This window comes from Protopterus annectens, chromosome 2.part1 (assembly GCF_019279795.1).
Source record: "Protopterus annectens isolate FY-2018-M chromosome 2.part1, PAN1.0, whole genome shotgun sequence".
Lineage (NCBI taxonomy): Eukaryota > Metazoa > Chordata > Ceratodontiformes > Protopteridae > Protopterus > Protopterus annectens.
The window spans coordinates 286,461,553-286,480,376 of NC_056729.1; the positions used below are offsets into that span (position 1 = coordinate 286,461,553).

The 18,824-nt window shown below is 35.6% G+C and overlaps 1 protein-coding gene across 1 annotated transcript in view; it reads right to left on the bottom strand.

Moving 5' to 3' along the window:
* LRIT3 (leucine rich repeat, Ig-like and transmembrane domains 3) overlaps positions 1-18,824 on the bottom strand; it is a 244,853-nt gene that overhangs the window by 105,538 nt on the left and 120,491 nt on the right. The window contains exon 6 of the mRNA XM_044062131.1: positions 6,492-6,500. Coding sequence (XP_043918066.1) covers positions 6,492-6,500 — 9 coding nt within the window. The remainder of the gene's footprint in view (positions 1-6,491; positions 6,501-18,824) is intronic.

Consider the following 18,824-nt stretch of genomic DNA (forward strand, 5'->3'; position numbering starts at 1 on the left):
AAATATCAACCAGCCAAAGCTTTGCAATGGCAAGCGGTTTGCAGTAAAAAGTTAATGAGTAATGTCATAGAAGCAACAATCTTGACAGGACCTTTCAAAGGTGAAGATGTCCTCATTCCTCGCATTCCTCGCCATTTCAATTTAAGAGATTTCAATTCCCAATTCGAGTGGCATTTGCAATCACCATCAACAAAGCTCAGGGCCAATCTTTAGAATTGTGTGGTTTAGATCTACACACGGATTGCTTCTCACATGGACAATTATATGTTGTGTGTTCTAGAGTCGGCAAACCAGACAATCTCTATATCTGCACAGACAATGGAACAACAAAAAATATTGTATACCCACAAGCATTGTGAAATTAAACATTTTAGAAACGTGCGCTTTCTCTTTTCTTTCTTTTCCATTTAACCAGACTGAGCCACAGCAACGCATGTCCGGGTACAGCTAGTATATATATATATATATATATATATATATATATATAGATATAAGATATATATAGATATATATATATATATATATATATATATATATATAGATATAGATATATAGATATATATATAGATATAGATATATATGTATACATATATATATATATATATATATATATATATATATATATATATATATATATGTATATGGGTCTAGTTCAAAACAGAGAAAACTCACATTATTGAATCCCACTTTATCAAGCCCAACTTCATCTAATCTTCATTGTATCGAACTCCCTGAACTACGAAAACGAACCGTGGGAAAGGAACCACTCGACCACCAGGACAAAACAACAAACAGAAAAGCAAACAAAAAATTCCAAGTGGGGAGATCGTGCTATAGTGGAGGAAGGGCAAAATTCACCATGGTGTCCAACTGGTACCTTCCCTGGGGTCCAGAATTCAATGAAGTTAGGCTTGATGAAGTGGAATTCAATAATGTAAGTATTCAATGTTTTGTACAAGAATACAGGGTAAAGGGAAAGGATATTTTTAGGGCCATTAAAGAAGTAGATTTTTCCAACATAAACAGGATTAAAGCTAAGATTACCATTTAAAGGCACAGCAAATGATGGCTCTGTGTATGTCATAAGGCATCTTCCAAGTCCATTTTACCATTCTAGTTTCACAAAAATTCAGAACATACTAGAAGAATATGTCAGAAGAAACAAAGGAACCTAAACTGCCAAACAAAGCACAATAGAATTAAGAGCAAAAGGAGGGATACGATTGGTACATGTGCCTACACATATTCTAACAGTCAGCATTGCACAATAGAATTGAATTAGTGAGAGAGAGTGGAATGAATGCGAACGTGGACATTTGAGAGTACATAGCAGTCAAGGCAAAAAGGATGAATGGTTCACCTGAAAAAAAGTAGTAAATCCAAAAACACGCTTGCACTTTGAAGAAGATGTGGCAATACAAGGAAAATCAATAGTCTGGACTGTTTCATCCAGACTACTTTCTTCTAGTGAACTTTCATTACTTGAGAGGGGTCTCTCATTTATACTGATGCAGAACACAGGGGTAACAGACTCTGTCATTGATTCAAAATTGTTTATTAGGAAAGTTATGTTAAAAATGACTTTTAAGAACTCTAGGTTGCAGGATGGTGATAGAGTTTTTAAGAAAACTAGCATTTTTTTTACAGATTAACTATCCTGTGTTGGACACCTTTTGTAAGTTATCTGAGAATGATCTACACCAGATTTCCAGTGCACATTCAGGAAGGTTTAGGAACTTGAGTGTAAATGAGAGGAAAGCTGTGAAATTTACAGTCTGATAACACCATTGTTATCAAACCAGTTGATAAAGGTGGTCCCATGGTTGTAATGGACTGGGAGTATTATTTTAGTTCCATGAGTCATATGTTGAATGATGAGAATGTATATAACAGAGTCGGCCTTACTGATGTTGATCAAATGGCCTTAAGGGTGCATAATACGCTCTATGACTGCTAAGTACAGACATTGATCTAGATCTATTTAACTATTTTGCTATAGATTCCCCTATGATTTCTATTATACAAGGTCTCCTCAAGATCCATAAGCATTTGCTACACTCGCACTTCAGACCCATTGTTTCTGGGAGTAATTGGTGTATAGAACATCATTCCATATACATAGAGAAGCATCTTAGACCTGTTTTGGACAGAAATCAGTATATTTTGAAGAACTCTAAGTAATTTTTGATTGATTTATAAGTGTATTAAAGTACAGAAAGGGAATGTATATGATTTATTATTGGTTACTCTGGATGTTCTTTCCTTGTTTATGGTCATACCCAACATGATTGGAATTGAAATGCTTAAAAAATAATTACAGTTCCTATGAATGTAAATTTGTTGATCTGATTTGCCTTTTGATGGAGTTAGTTCTTGAGAACAATATTTTTCTATTGGACCATGAAATATTTTTGCAGAAAGATGGGATAGCCATAGGAACATCTATGCAAACATGGTGATGGCTGTATGGGAAGAGGAAACCTTTTTGAAGTCCCCAAGGTGGTGACAGGTGGTCTTTTATGGCCACTTTGTCAATGACCTCTTTCTTCTTTGGGAGTGCAGTGAAGATGAATTAGCATTGCTCCTTGATTTTTTGAATACTAGTACTTCCTTTCTTGGGTTTAGTATGAAAAAGTCTAATGATGAGTTTGACTTTAGATTTCGAAATTTATCATAATACTGATGCGTCTTTAAGCACCATGGTACGTAGGAAGGAATGTCATAGGAACACTTTATTACACAAAACAAGCATGCACCCAAAACACATTTTTAAAAATATAGTGAAGGGGCAAGGCATGAGAATGTCAAGGCTGAATGCTGAAGTTGATAGATTCATAGGTGAGCTTAATGAACTAAGGACAAGATTTGAGGAGAGAGGGTATAATGGTCATGAACTTGACACTTCACTTATTGAAGCAATTGTTCTTAGACCCACTAACACTAAGCCCCATTTTTCTGAGCCTAGTGATAACCTTGATGTTACTATAGAATGTAAGAAGGACGTGGTTCATATTCTGATGTTCTTCATTAGTAATGTTAACTCAGTTATATAAGTGATACAGAAATACTGGCTGGTTTTAGTTAGCAATCCAGGTATAAAGGATATAGTAGGGGATAGACTGTAGTTTTCTTTTAAAAACTAGAAATTTTTTAAATGACTATTGTGCAATCCAAGGAGCAGAACATATAGTTGACCTTTAGAAAGCACTTTCTTGACAGCCCCATGCCAGAAATGTAATTTTTGTGTCTACATTGATTCTTCAAGATCTTTTAAGCACCCTGAATCACCCTGGGAGAGTGTTTACCTTTAGGGCTGAAGCCAATTGTTATTCATTTAATGTAGTCTACTTAGCCTCTTGCACCCAGTGTTCATCTTTCTATGTGGGAAAGACCAACAGGTGGGTCAGAGATAGGCAAGGGAACATATACATCTGAAATTAGGACTGGGAACGCTACTAACACCCTGGCAAAGCATGTAGCTGTTAATGATTTAACACACACTTTTAAGTTTTTGGTTATGAAAACGATAGTAGTGAATGAACGTGGAGGTGACATCATGAATTTAACTGAAGTATTGGAAACAAGATGGATCATTAGATTAAGGGTAGGTGTGGCCAGGGTTCTGATAAAATTCCATTGAAACCTCTACTCAAAGCTAGATCTTTACATAAATAATTATTATTTTCGAATATGCCTTATGTATGTTTTTTAATATATGTATTTTCATGCTTTATAGCAAGCATCTGTACAAATGTTTTTATTTAGCACTATTATGCATGTTTTTTTCTTATATTGTCTTTTCTTATGTTATTTTACTATGCTGTGTTTTTTCCTTGCTGTTTTACTATGCTGCATTTTTAAATCAACAGGCTAGTTTTCTCATAGCTCTTTTAAGGTTACCTTGTTGCTAGCATATTGAGATATTCATTTATGTCATTGGCTACAACATTATTGGTTTCTTGATTTAATACTAAACAATGCTTGGTTTGGTTTTAATGTCTGAAGAAACAGTATTTTTTAAGTACTGTGGAATCTCTTATGTATCATTAAATTTCCTGATAACTCCACTTGAAGTCTGGTTTTTGACTGCCACTATGTTTTGGTTCACTCCTATGTGTTTTTGAACAAGGACATTTCTTTACAATTGACTGAAGATGAGATATAAGAAGAAGTGAAGACAAACTGGAAAGAGGCCTCAATCATTGCTGCCTCACAGCAAGAGGTTTTCCGGTTCGATTCTCGGCTGTGGTGCCTTCTGTGCGGAGTTTGCATGTTCTCCCTGCAGTCGTGTGGGTTTCCTCCGGGTGCTTCAGTTTCCTCCCACATCCCAAAGACATGCTGTAGGTGGACTGGACACTCTAAATTGGCTCTAGGTGTGAGTGTGTGCATGTGTGTGCCTTCTGTGGAATGTTGGGTGCCGGGACAGCAACTCAACACTGTAAAAAACTCCACTGGCAATCATGAGCAGACCAGTGATCTGCTGTGGTGACCCCTAAATAGGATAAGCCGAAAGGGGATGATGATCAAAGGGAGAACTATGTATGCTAAAATCTGAAAGATCTGGTAAATGAGAGTAGCAATTTTCAGAAAAAAAAAACGGAAATGTGGGAGAATGCAAGTATAACAGAATAGAAATATATTATAAGAAGGGAATCTGAAAATGACACTTGCACAGAATGATGGTTGCCATTTTGAGAAATATAAGCTACATAGGATCCAGACATATACATACAATAAAATAAATGACATATGTAGAAATATAGAAAAATGTAATACACCCAAAACGAGAAGGCTGGCTCAATAGAATTGATGGAAACATTTCAAAAAAGGCAGGGGAGCAACAATCTATGAAGAATTAAAGGAAATATAGAGGCTTAGCGCGCAAGCTCACCAAAGTGAAGCGGTGTACCACTGCTCTTCAGACAGGGATGGGTCTACTTTCCGTTCCCTGATTGGCTCCAAAATCACAGTCATAGCCTATTGGCACAGAGAGAAAAATGGGACCAATTGGAGAATGACTTCTGGAGTGCAGTAACCATTCAGAATGCAGATACAAGTTCATGACTTCAGGGAAGCCTGTTGAGCCGCCCTGAAACATAGATGGGAAACTGAAAAACTTGCTGTCATCTTTTTTTCTTTTTCCCTTACTAAATGTGGTTGCATATAATCACATTTAGTGAGGGGAAGAGAAAAGAAAGGCTAAACCAGACTAAAGCAAATAACTGCAGTACCAGTAGTAACAAGGACATATGTGAGTTTGTTTGTGACTGTCAGCCTCCTAGCTCAAGAGTTAAGTACAAAGGCAAAAATTAACTGGGAACAATGCTCACAAATCAGAGCTAGATTTTAAATATTGTTCTTGTTTACATAGAAATTTGCTGGAATAACAGATTTTAAATTAGTACGTATTTTCGGAAGGATATGTAGTTTGAAATTCAAAACGTCTGTCATTATTTAGTGTTGGCAGTCCTATGTCAATATGTGTGGGTCAGAGGAAGATGACAGAGTGTGTGTTTATGTATGTCTGCTATCTCAATAATCAAGGGCAAAGGAAAAATAAATGTATATATACATGTAAATGTATAAGTGTGTAAATGTCTTGTGTGCATGTCCTTACATTGTTAAATACTTACTTGCAGTCTCAGTACTTAAATAGGTAGAACACACAAGCACATCTTTGTTGCAGAAAGCTTTGGGTTCTATTTTCGTTGGCATGGCCAAGGCTAGTAAGTCACACTGAGAAATAGCTAGGCTAACAGCAAGAGAGAAAATCTTCACCAATTATACAGTAGGTAGAAAAGGTGTGATTCTGTCTTTCATAAAGTATTGGTGGACAGTGAAGAAATGCATGAAAATATGTCTATGAATTGCAAACAGCCAGGAAGAGGGCTCATTAGCACGCACCATTTTACATACATAATTTCTCATTACTATATCATTATTGCTTCATTTGCATATATTTATTCAAGGCCATCTCACTTAGGTCTTAATGGCTTCTGTGAATCACTGCACAGCTATGCTTGTCTGTGAACAGTGCTGATTGCCTAATTGTGTTCATCTAATGACTATGAATGCCATTCTAAATCTTACAGAGTCTCTCCTGTGAAAACTAAAAGAGCACATCATTCAGTTGCCCTTAAACCTGGGTATCCCAACCAACCATCTAGACCTATAGAAAATACATTACTTTCATTTACTAGTAGTAAAACTGCTTTTTTTATTTGTTAAGGTCACCCTAACGACACCCTTCCTGTTTTGTTTGTTGTATCAAAACTTAATTGGGAAATCACAATTTTACTTGTGGTAGGCTCTGGCCAATTATAAAATTGTTAAGCTCTAACAGCATTAGTTGGTCTCTGATTTACCTTTCAAGCTGAATGTGAACTTAGGAAGTTCTACCTTTGGCTGCAAATATGAAACCATTACCCAGACTTATGTCAGATAGAGACATGTATCCTTCATCTTCTTTAAGTGCATTCTTGTCAGTGAACCTAAAATTACTATGAGCAGCCACACCATACCCAATATAGCGGGTCTATATTAAACATATCGAAGTTTCAAAATTTCAAATTTTCTAATATCGACCCCTATTCAGCGAACGCTGACAACATTGAACATGCAGAACAGCAAATTTTTTCCTATGAAAAAATTTGCTGTTACAAAACACATACACACAACACAAGCACACCAAACACACAGCAATCCACACACATACACCTAAAATCTTACATCTAACCCTAAACTAAACTGTACATACACCACTAACTATACACTTACCTTAACCCAAACCCTAACCTTAAGGTCCATCACTATCGCACACTCACCTCACCTACCCCAACCTAACCCTCACGTCCACACAATCGCACAATTACCTGACCAGTGCCCTAACCCTAACTCACCTAACCCGCCCTAACCCTCACGTCCACACAATCGCACACATACCTAACCCGCTCCCTAACCCTAACTCACCTAACCCATGCCCAATTGCACACTTACCTGAACCCGACCTGTAACTTTCCACCACAGCGCTGAAAATAGTGAAGCGACAGAAACGGACAACCGAATTCTTTCCCTAGGAAAAAATTTGGTTTTCTGTAGCTTTGCTATTTTCAGTGTTTGCTGAATAGGGATTAATATTAGAACATTCAAAGTTTTGAAACTTCAATGTTCTAACATACACCCCAATATCGAATGAAAGGTAAAATATTCTGACTTATTTTTCCAGTTAGCATTTGCAAATCCTTCGATTGATTCAGTTAGGTAAACTGTCACTAAAACAATTCAGTAAGACTTCAATTAAAAAGAAATCATGACTCCTGTAATATTTTATTTAATGAGTAGTGTCAGTGGTGCACACTCAACTTTGATACAGAGGCTGTGAGTTCCATTGCCACATCAGTTGGGTGCTGCACTCCTGAGTGTGTTGTCCTTTGGATGAGATGTTTATTTGAGGCCCTATCTGCCTGAACTGGTGATAGTTCAGGTGGATGTAAAAGATTCTATGGCACCTACCAAAAAAGTAGGGATCCGTTTTTTATATACAAAAGAACTCTTATTTACAACATATTCACATATTTACAAATATTGGTTTGACTTTTTTAAGGTCTGAGGAAGCTAACCTGTTGGATTTATGTGAATAAAAGATTTTGCTTTTATACAAACTTTGAGTATTCTGGATAATTCAAGTGAGCCTGGTCGCCTCATATGTGGTTCTGTTGTTGAACTTAATATTTATAATTCCCTTTACAGTCAAAATAAATTTTTATCTCTATTAGACCCCGTATCCTTTTTCCATAACCACCATCTGATTTTACCTAATATTGTTGCTAAAATCCATTTACCGTTAAACATAATTTAATTTATTCTTTCATTCCATATAATCCATATAACATAAAATAACTTTTGTATCAATTTGTTTAACATATTCTTTACTTCTATTCTTATAATATCCACATTTAATCCTATGTTTATTTTATCCACTACTTTTATATCTTTGAAAAAAATCTTCTTTGCATATTTTTCCATAAATTTTTCACTCTTTTATATTTCAAAAACACATGTTCTATAGTTTCTTCTTACTAATGTGAACATATTTTATCACTTTTCTTTTTATATAGTCCTTTTACTGGTAATTTAGCTATTACCAGTCTCCACAAGAAATCTTATTTTCTGATTACATAATTTGCTTCTTATTTTTACAGCTTTAAGTTTTTCATCTGTTAAATGTTCACATGGTTTTACATGGTAATGCTTTATCATTACATTCTTATACCATACTTTTCTATGTCATAAATTTTATTTTCCACAAAAATATCTTTTCTTGGCAACATTTTATTTCTTTATTTATACACTCTTTTTCACCATACACCAACATTTATCATACTTGTATTGATACAGTTTCACTACTAATTGCTCATCTTTTTCATTTATCTACTTTAACAATGTATAAATTTAATACAGCAGCATATACACTGGGTTAATTAACCCTAAACCTCCTTCTTCTTTATTTACATACAACCCCCCCCCTTTTACTGGGTTTAATTTAGAACTTCATCTAAATTAAAAAAAATGATGTGCAATAATTATTTTTCAAATACTGTTGGCAACATAAGTACACTTGCTAAGTATGCTATTTTTCCTGCCTGTACTGAATTTATGAAAAAAAAGCCTTTTTGTGAATGATCATCAATATATTCTCCAGAAAAGACAGGTTTGTTTTATTTTTTGTACTGGTTTTCCCATTAAATTCTACTTATCTTTATTCTCAGATTTCATATATAACACAGAAGCTTTATTCATTGTAAAATATATACCTCCTGTCTTTACTACATCACACAAACCTTTAATTTTCTATTCATTTAAAGCCACCACTATCACCTAGACATTCATTTGTACAAATTATTACTTATTTTATCCAAATATTGTTTTTATTTGCAAGTATTATGTCATCTAAATATGTTAACAGAACTGGAATTCTTAACCCTTCAGATGTTATATACCCTGCCTCCTTCATTCTGTAATGCATTTTACATACTATCATATTTATAAGTAATGCAAAGAGTATACAACTCAGTGGATATCCCTGTTTTATACCATCTACTTTTATATATTTCTTGTTTCCTTTATCTTTAGACATATTGCAAGATAATCAGAAAATCCTGTTTCAATTACCTCCTCTTCTCCTACACTAAACCTTCTGATGTTATAAAATAATCAATTTCAGTTCTATACATACTCCTTTTGTAAGTCCATGATTTTTGTCCCAAAGTTCTAACTTACCATATCTTATAACTTCTAATATTTTCCTATATAATTTCCTTTCTTTTTATGCTTGCTTCTAAAATTATAATCAGTCTCCTTTTATTATAATATTCATATTTGTCACTACATAGTCTAAAATCTGATGAAATAACCTCTTCCCTTTCTTTACAATTAGTATAAACATATATTGTTATAATTCTAAATACTTGTTCTTTTCATTTTAAATCTACAGTGGCTAATATTCCCATTTTTGCTAAAATTACATCTAATATCTTTACTGTATTTCTACAGAATACTGCTATTCCAGATCATCTCTCATTCTCACATTCCAGGTTAATTTTCCTCAACGTAGTTTCTCTCTTTGTAGTCTTTCTTCACTTATTAAAAATCTTGTCTCTTCTAATATAATTACATCTACATCATATATATTACACAACTCCAAAATCCTTATTCTTCTTACTATATTCTTAATACTATTTACATTTGCAGAAAGCACTCTAAAATCTTCAATTTTCCATTTCCTTAGATTCATGGTTTCATAAGTTTACAGTTAATTACTGTAATTTCTTAAAAAGCCATTCTTAGCCTAGCCAATTTCCATGCCATAGGCGAGAATCAAAGACTGTACCTTGGGTCTGGGAGTCAAACACCTTAACCATTATACCAACCCCAATCATTACCTGCATATATTAGTTATCTTCTATTTCCTTTCTTTTTTTTTCTTTTGTACTTACCCATTACATTTCTTTTTTTTGTCTTTTACCCTTTTACCAATAGGATCCTTTTTTTCTTTTACTGCCTCCCAATTTGTGCATTCTTCATTACTTATTTCAGAACCTTCTTCTATATTGTCTTTACTATTTTTCTTATCTACTTTTTTTTCTACTTCTACTACTTCTAAAATGTCTTCTCTGTTCATTTTCTTTTCTTTTTTCTTTTTCTTTAATCTTAGTTTCATTTTGCAATTTATTTATAAATGTTCAATTTTTTACATCTATAAATTTTGAATTCACATTTTTACACCATATCCCACTTTTCCACAAATATAACATTTTTATCATGGTTACTTATCAAATTATCTTTCCTCCTGAAAGAAACATGTTTTGGGCTGTCCCCAGTATTTTACAACAACCCTATTCTCCTCCACACTTATCATGCTCGGTACATGTACAATTTTTTCTCTTTCTATTTTTAACACAATATTACAATCCCATCCACCCATTTTATCATAAACTTTTGCAATGTCTAGTACTTCTTTATAGAAAGTTTTCAAATGTCCTTTCAAAGTCTCTCTTTCCACTTCTGTTTGAAATTGTACATTACTTTTTTTTGTTAAATGCTTTTATCACATAAGGAGTCCATTGGCTTTCTTTTTTTCATATTCTCCAAGAAAGTTTTACACTGAAAAAGTCTCAAATATAATGTTGCAAAATGTCTGTTTGATTTGAAGAATAAATACTCATATCTTATGTGCTTTTACACCTAAAGGAGCTATTAAATTGTCCCACACTTCATACCTGTCCATTCCATTATCTTCTTTACTTTGAATCCTTACCACGTACTTCTGTTTTTCATTTTCTTCTACTTCTTTTCTACTGCTCCTCTTTTACTTTATCTGCATATGTTTTCTTTACCATCTCACCACTGTTCTTCAGGATTGTCTCTGCATCCTCCTTTTGTATTTTCTCCATAATGTCCACCAGGAAACATCTCCTTCATTTTCTGTCTAAGTAAATTATCCCACAACCCTCCTGACTAGAGGGTTACAATTATACATCTATCATTTTCTGACTCATATCCATCAAATTGATTTCTTTGTGACATCACCTCAGAATGTTGCACACATTCTCTGGTCTCAACATTTGCTTTCTCCTCCATTTCTCTCACCACTCCATAATCTTCTTCTCTCTTCATCTGCCTCCCCATTTCTCTGGACTGCTTTTCTGCCTGGAATGGAAACAGGAAATGCTCCCACAAAATGGAACCCACTCATAAAAACAATGAGTAAGGGAAGTTCCCCAATAACCTGGCCAAATTTCCCTAGTAGTTTAAATACTACCTTGAATCTCCTCTAAAAATATTATTAACTTAGTAGGACGAGCCTGTAAAAATGAAAAACAGGCAACCTTGTATCCGGAAAGCAGACTTATATCCAAAAATAAGCCAAGAATGAAACTTCTCCTTTAACGCATAAATTTAATATCACATAAAACAAGCGTTTTCGCCGTGACTCCTGGAAGCTGTGACAGGAGTCACGGCGAAAACGCTTGTTTTATGTGATATTAAATTTATGCGTTAAAGGAGAAGTTTCATTCTTGGCTTATTTTTGGATATAAGTCTGCTTTCCGGATACAAGGTTGCCGGTTTTTCATTTTTAGTAGGACTAGCCTGGTCAACACAGGATAAATAATTAAATCAGCTGTAAACAATTTGCTAGAATCAGTCTGCCATTCTATGTTTGTTACACTTTTTTTTAATTAACTCGAATACTTATAGTATACAGGAACTGTTGAATTGTTCTACCTCTTAAAAGATCTCTTCATTAGGTATAACACTGAAAGGTTCCTGGATGTTCTGTAATTAAATGCTGATATAAAATAATTAATGAGCTGCTCTGGTGGAAACAGAAGCGGATATCTAACTGGATTTTGGTATCCCAAACTAATCCAGTTTTAAGTTTAGCTTCCTGTATACCTGTATGACCTTCATATATCACATCATGGATAGGTTGTTACTAGGCCTAGCCATGCACCCCAAACCATTTGGACAGACAGTACCTTCTCGTTTGCATATTTTGAGTATTATATTTTCCTCTTATTCTTCAAATAGCTCCAATTTACTGTTTAATATAAGAAAATAATTAATAAGCATTACTAAACGACTTTGTTATTGTAATCCATCTCTGACATAAACTAATTTGTTACAGCAGACTCATATCACAAATGTACATTTCAAACTAACATTTAGTAGCCACTTGCTACTAAGCTGAACCTCACAGTCTCAAGACATTTACAATTTTTGTATATTACTTTCAATGTGTGGATATTTGAAATAATTTATTTGTATTGTTATCTACACAGATAAAATCTTGAGACATTGCACCTTCTTATTCAGAAATGCATACAGCCTCCATGGGACCCGATAACATCCCAGGCTGCATCCTACATGAACTCGGGTATTAAATTGCAGCACCATTAGGCACCCTAGTCAGCCAAAGCCTGAGTACCAGCTTTGCCCCAGCCAAGTGGAGGACAGTTGCTGTCATCCCTTTACACAAAGGTGGAGCACTCACCAATCCAGGAAATTACAGACCCATCAACTAACTAGCTTGATCTGCAAAGCCATGGAATGAATTATCATGGACCTCATTAACAGGGACATTGGCAACCTCCAAACACTCAACCCCACACATTTTGGCTTTGTCAAGGGGGGGTCATGTCTGTTAAATCTGGTCAACTTCTTTGAGACAATCACCAAAGCCATGGATGAGGGGAAGATGTTGCACACTGCCTACCTTGACCTGGCCAAAGCCTTCGACACTATTCCCCACTCAGGCATAGTAGATAAACTCTCTCAACTAGGCATCAATCCATGTGTTACCAAATGGGTAGCAAACTGGCTCACTGATAGAACCCACCTAGTCAAAATAGGGGAAGCCACCTCAAGCAGTAGACCTGTAACGAACAGCATAACCCAGGGATTGGTCTTGGGGCCTCTGTTATTTGGAAATACTTCTCTGACATGCAGGCCAAAACCAGTGGGCTATGTCTGACCAAGTTTGCAGATGCCTGCAAGCTGGGTGCAGTCATCAATTCTCCAAGTGATGTGGATGTCCTCCAAGAGGGTCTCACCCAAACAAATGACTGGTGTCAGAAACATGGCCTCAAGCTGAATGCCAAAAAATGCATCATCATCCCCTTTGGGGAGAGTGACATCCCCACATATTATTACATTAATAACAATGTCTTAAGTACACAATCAGTAGTGAGGGATTTGGGCACCCAGGTTGATAGCAACCTGACTTTTGACCACCATGTTGCTTCCGCTTCCGTTGTACGGAAAACTTTCTAAATGGCCCACTTCATAAGTAAGGGTATTTCATCCAGGGACAAAGAGATCATACAATCCCTGTATTTTTTTCCTTATAAGGCCAGTTTTTGAGCACAACACCCCCTTCAGCATGTACCTCACAAAGCACATGCAGCAGCTGGAGAAACCATAGAGGTTCCTTACCAGGAGAATAAAGGGCCTCAAACACCTATCCTACATAGTCTAAAAGCTCTGTCCCTCTACTCAGTTTCATACAGACTCCTCAGAGGTGACCTCTGTCTGGCATACAAAGCAATCTCAGACCCCGCTGTGATGGGACTGCTAAATATCTGCAAGTCAAGCTCCACTTGAGCAACCCATAAGCATGACCTTAACCTGGTCTGTGATATCAACAGGACTTGTTGGCAGGACAGATTTGTGTCCTAGAGACTGTCCCATTTGTGAAATAGACTCCCTCTCCACATCAAGCAGAGTATCTCATTATCCCTTTTTAAGTGCAACCTGGATAACTGGATGAAAAACAGAAAATACACCCCTGGGATTCCACCTGTGTTCCTGCTGGACAGGGGCTCCGTGTGCTGATTTGTCTAAACATGGGTTAAACTCTTGGCTAGGCTTATAAGGGCCTCAGAGTCAGTAGCCTAGTAACCTCCTATGATCCTATGGTGTGTGAAATAGCAATGAAAAAATAACCTAAGCAAAAATCTACTGTTTGGAAGGAATACAGCTATAATTTCCTTCAAAGAACAGACTTACTACATATAATGTTTGACATTTAAAGATTATATATTGGCAGTGTCTATTCAGCTGAGGAATGAAATGCTGAGAGGAATACACGATTCACATTTGGGTATTGTAAAATGTCGAGAAAGTGCTCAGGTGATAAACTTGCCAGGAATGGCAATATAGACTGAGCAGGAAGTTTAGGGATTTGCTGTGTGTGTGTGTGTGTGTGTGTGTGTGTGTGTGTGTGTGTGTGTGTGTGTGTGTGTGTGTGTGTGTGTGTGTGTGTTTGTAATGGTTAGCATAACAATACACCAACACATGAGATGATCTCTTATCTGTTTCCTGGAAAGCCGAGGAGCAAAATGGGAATACATTTTTCCATGTTAAGACTGTTTGTGCATGAAAATTTTGAGGTGATGAAGTTAATAGATGCTATAAAAAGAATGTCACTAGTCCACTAAAAGCTATGTTTATAAGATATGGGGTTAAGAATGAGATAAAATTTGATAATACTTGATAGTGTGGAATTATAAAATTAGAGAATTCAAACAATTTTCAGTAAGAATTTTAAAATGTGTCAACTAATCCTAACTAGCCCCAGGCTAATGGTCAATATTGGAGTGCTGTTCGGACTATCAAAGACCTCTTGAAAAATCACAGAACGTTAAAATGTATTGCTACATTAACAGGTATGTAGATTAATTGTAGCATATGAATGACAATATATAAGATTTATGTGTTTCTGTAATTCATTTACTGATGGACAACTATTTAATAATATAATTCCAGAATCTATTTCCATTCTAAAGCTACAATATTTAAACTATGTACCAGAGAGAGAGAAGTAATATCAGTCCAGACAGAAATACTGTGATCAGAGCTGAGATATCAATCTTTGTTCTAAGATGAAAACAAAAGGAGAGTACAGCAAGATTCTTCAGAGAAACATCCTGAAGAAGTGGTTGTTAAGCTGTATGAGCCACCAACATAATCTGTTGTTCATATATCAGATGAAAAGTTGCTGAGAATGAATCAGAGACATTTATTAATCTTACAGTGGTTGTGTTGTATACAGAAAATATACTCATGATGTTTCCCTGCCAAACGTAATCAAAGAGTCAAGAACAATATCCAGATGTGTCTCAAGTGGCATTTACACCATGGGCTGAGTAGTGTATCAGGGCCCATCCCAGTCCAGGACTTCCTGAGAGACTGTCACCTAGTACATCAACCATCAACATAAGAAGAGCAGAGCACAGAACTCCCCAAGTAGTTGGTATCTACAATCTCACAGAGTTCCAAAGACTGACGTGACAATGAATCGTTGTGGCTAGGCTCATAAAGTGTTTCAGTGCAGTACCCAATGAAAATAAATTATGAGCGATCTGAGAAATGCCTGTTGTAGGTGTGAAAGTGTTCATCTTCTCTGTGTTTTTATTGTTTTCAGATTTGTTTTAATAAACAGAATTTTAAGTAGTAATCTCTGCTGTGTCAGCTGGATATACTTGTTTTGTGGAATCTGTTTTTTCTGGTTCATCCAGCCTTGTCCACATATCCTGTTTGCTCTTTCTTAGAATCTTAATAAGATGTTTCATAAGTGAAATGATGTGTGAATGAAAATGTTTACTGTATAAAATGTATGTGTCAGTGGTGGATTTAGGAATATCCAAAAGTGGGGTACAGTCCAAAAAGTAGATCACTGGGGGAGGGCTGCAGAGAGTAGAAAGCTCACCTTAAGATGCACCAACATGCACATGTGAAAAGACAGCAATATATATTCTGTTGCATATTATTGTGGTGTGGCTGTGATAATGGAAGTATGTATTCCCTATCCAGCATATAGCAAATTTACAGAGCACCAGTTGTTTCAAGGCATAATTGGATGACATTTGGTTACCCATGACAAGTTACAGTCCCTTCTATAGTGACATGTGTGCATAAGCAATATGATAGTCTAGCAAAGAGGCCTAGTAAAGGTGACATCTCAACAGCAAGTACCATAGCAAATGCAAACAATGTTTTTAAGTCAATAAGGATTTCTGTAAAAACAGAGAATAACTAAAACCAACACAACTTAAGGAACTAAATGCTCTGAAAATAAATCCCAGAAAGCAAATATTCAGTTCAGTTATATGCACTGCATGAAAATAAATGCAACCATTGCAGCATATCACAGGGATAACTAATGCAAAATCTGCTTTAATGTCATGCATCAATAAAGATTCCATTTAAATTTCTGAAAAAAAAAACTTTGCAGAGTACAAAAATGTGTTCTAATAGCTCAGGCCAATCATTTTATCTACAAACAACCCCTATACCCCTTACAACTTGAAGTATCTCATTTGACTCTTTCAGGATAAAAAATAATTATTACATTAATATGCCTTTTGTTTCCCAGAAATAGTAATCACTGCTTATATTCCAGGTTGCTTCACTCAAATACACCTTAGTCCTACAAAGTTATAATTACAGCAAGCAGAAAGTAGGGGACAGTCATTTTATCTGCAGACAGTGCCCATACATTGCCTAACCACGGCATCTGGGTTTAACCCCGACAGGATAAAAAATAATTTTTAAATTTTAGGCATTTTTATTTTACAGAACAGTAATCCGGCTGTCTTCCAGCTTGCTTCACCTAAATACATATTTATCTTAAAAAGACATAATTACGATGGCAAACAGCAGGTGCCAGTCATTTCATTTACCGACATTCGCCATACCCATTGCCTACCCAGAGTGTGTGGTTTGACTATGTCAGAATAAAAAAAATATTTTATTTGGTTATTCACCCTGCCAGGATAAAGAAGTAATTGTTACATTAATGTACTTTTGTTCCACATAAACCGTAATCACAGTGTGTATTCCAGCTCACTTCATCCAAATGCACATTAGTTCTGCAAAGTTAGAATTGGAACAGCAAACAAAAGGGCCAGTCATTTCATCCACAGACAATATCTATACCCATTGTCTATCCGCAGTATCTAGTTTAACCCTGACAGGATAAAAAATAAGAAATTAATGGTTACATTAATTTAGTTTTAATATAAACAGCAGTCATGGTTTATATTCTATTTGCTTTATCCAAATACACCTTAACCCTGCAAAGCCAGAATTACAGCAACAAAACAGCAGGGCCAGTTATTTCATCCACAAACAGTCCCCATTCCCTTCACCTATGTAAAGTATCTGGCTTGACTCTGGCAGTTTAAAAAATGAAAATAAAGGTTAGATTAGTGTATTTTTCACAGAAACAGTAGCCATAGCTTGTGTTCCAACTTGTTTTATCCAAATACACCACAGCCTTTTAAAGCCAGAATTAAAGTGACAAACATAACTGGCAATCATTTCATCCATAGACCGCATGTGTGAAAAGACAGGTAGGTTTGTGGGTACCCATCCAGTCAACCATAGCCTACTCACAGATTCTGATTTAACCCTGATGATATAAAAAATATATACTAATTGTTACATTAATGTACTTTTGCTTGCAGAAACAGTAATAACAGTTTGTATGCCAACTTGCTTCACCCAAATACACATTAGTCCAGCAAAGTTAAAATTACAACAGCAACAAGTAGGGGCCGGTCATTTCATCTTCAGACAGCTACCAGTGTCTATCCACAGTTAAAGGTTAAAATATAAGAAAATAATGGTTGTTTTAATGTATTTTTTTGGATTCACTTTATAATTTCAAAATACTGAAATACCGAATTTCAGTATTTTGAAATCATAAAGTCGAACACCCATAATCCCGACAGCACACAATCGCAAAGAACACAATCACGAACACATACAAACCATATACCACACAACACATACATCGTCCAACCCACACTACAGCAAACAAAACACACACAAACACAAAAACACAAACAAACCTACACTACATATAAGCAGGGGGGCAAGCACCCCTGCACCCCCCATGTGGGGGGATGCACCCCCCACCCCCCTACTTATATATACTAACTTTGAGATCGCACAGACACAAAAAGGAAACACATACCCACACATTTCACAGTCCCTCGCACACACACAAACATCACACAAATACATACATCCACACATTCAGACACACTCAAACTCCCACACATAACCCTTACAAAACACTTACTTACCTTCAATTGCACCTACATCCATACACAATACACTCCCAACACTGCACATCACGTACTGTAAGCCATAACCGCGAATTAGAGATATTCAAATTTGCAATTATGCACTTTCACGATTTTCAGTTTTCGACTTTATGATTTTGAAATACTGAAATTTGGTATTTCAGTATTTCGAAATTATAAAGTGAACCCATTTTTTCACACAGGCACTAGTCACAGCTTGTATTCCATTTTATTTCACCCAAGTATACCAGAATTACAACAACAAAACACTAGGCTCAATAATTTCATCCATAAACAAGCCCCATAACCACGATCTAACTAAAGCATCTGCTTTGACCCTGCCCGGATAAAAAAATAATTATTACATTTTATGCATTTCTGTTTCATAGAACTGCAATCACAGCTTGCATTTCTGCTTGCTTTATTTGAATACATATTACAACAGCAAACATGAAGCACCAGTCATTTCATCAACAGACAGCCCAATACCGATTGCCTAAGTAAAGTATCTGGTTTGGTCCTTCCAGGATAAAAAAATAACTATTACTATTATTTTATATTTATAAATGGCTCCGGCTAAGATAAAAATAATTAGATTAATGTATTTTTGTTTCACAGAAACAGTAATCACAACTTATATTCCAGCTTGCTTCACCAAAATACGTTAGTATT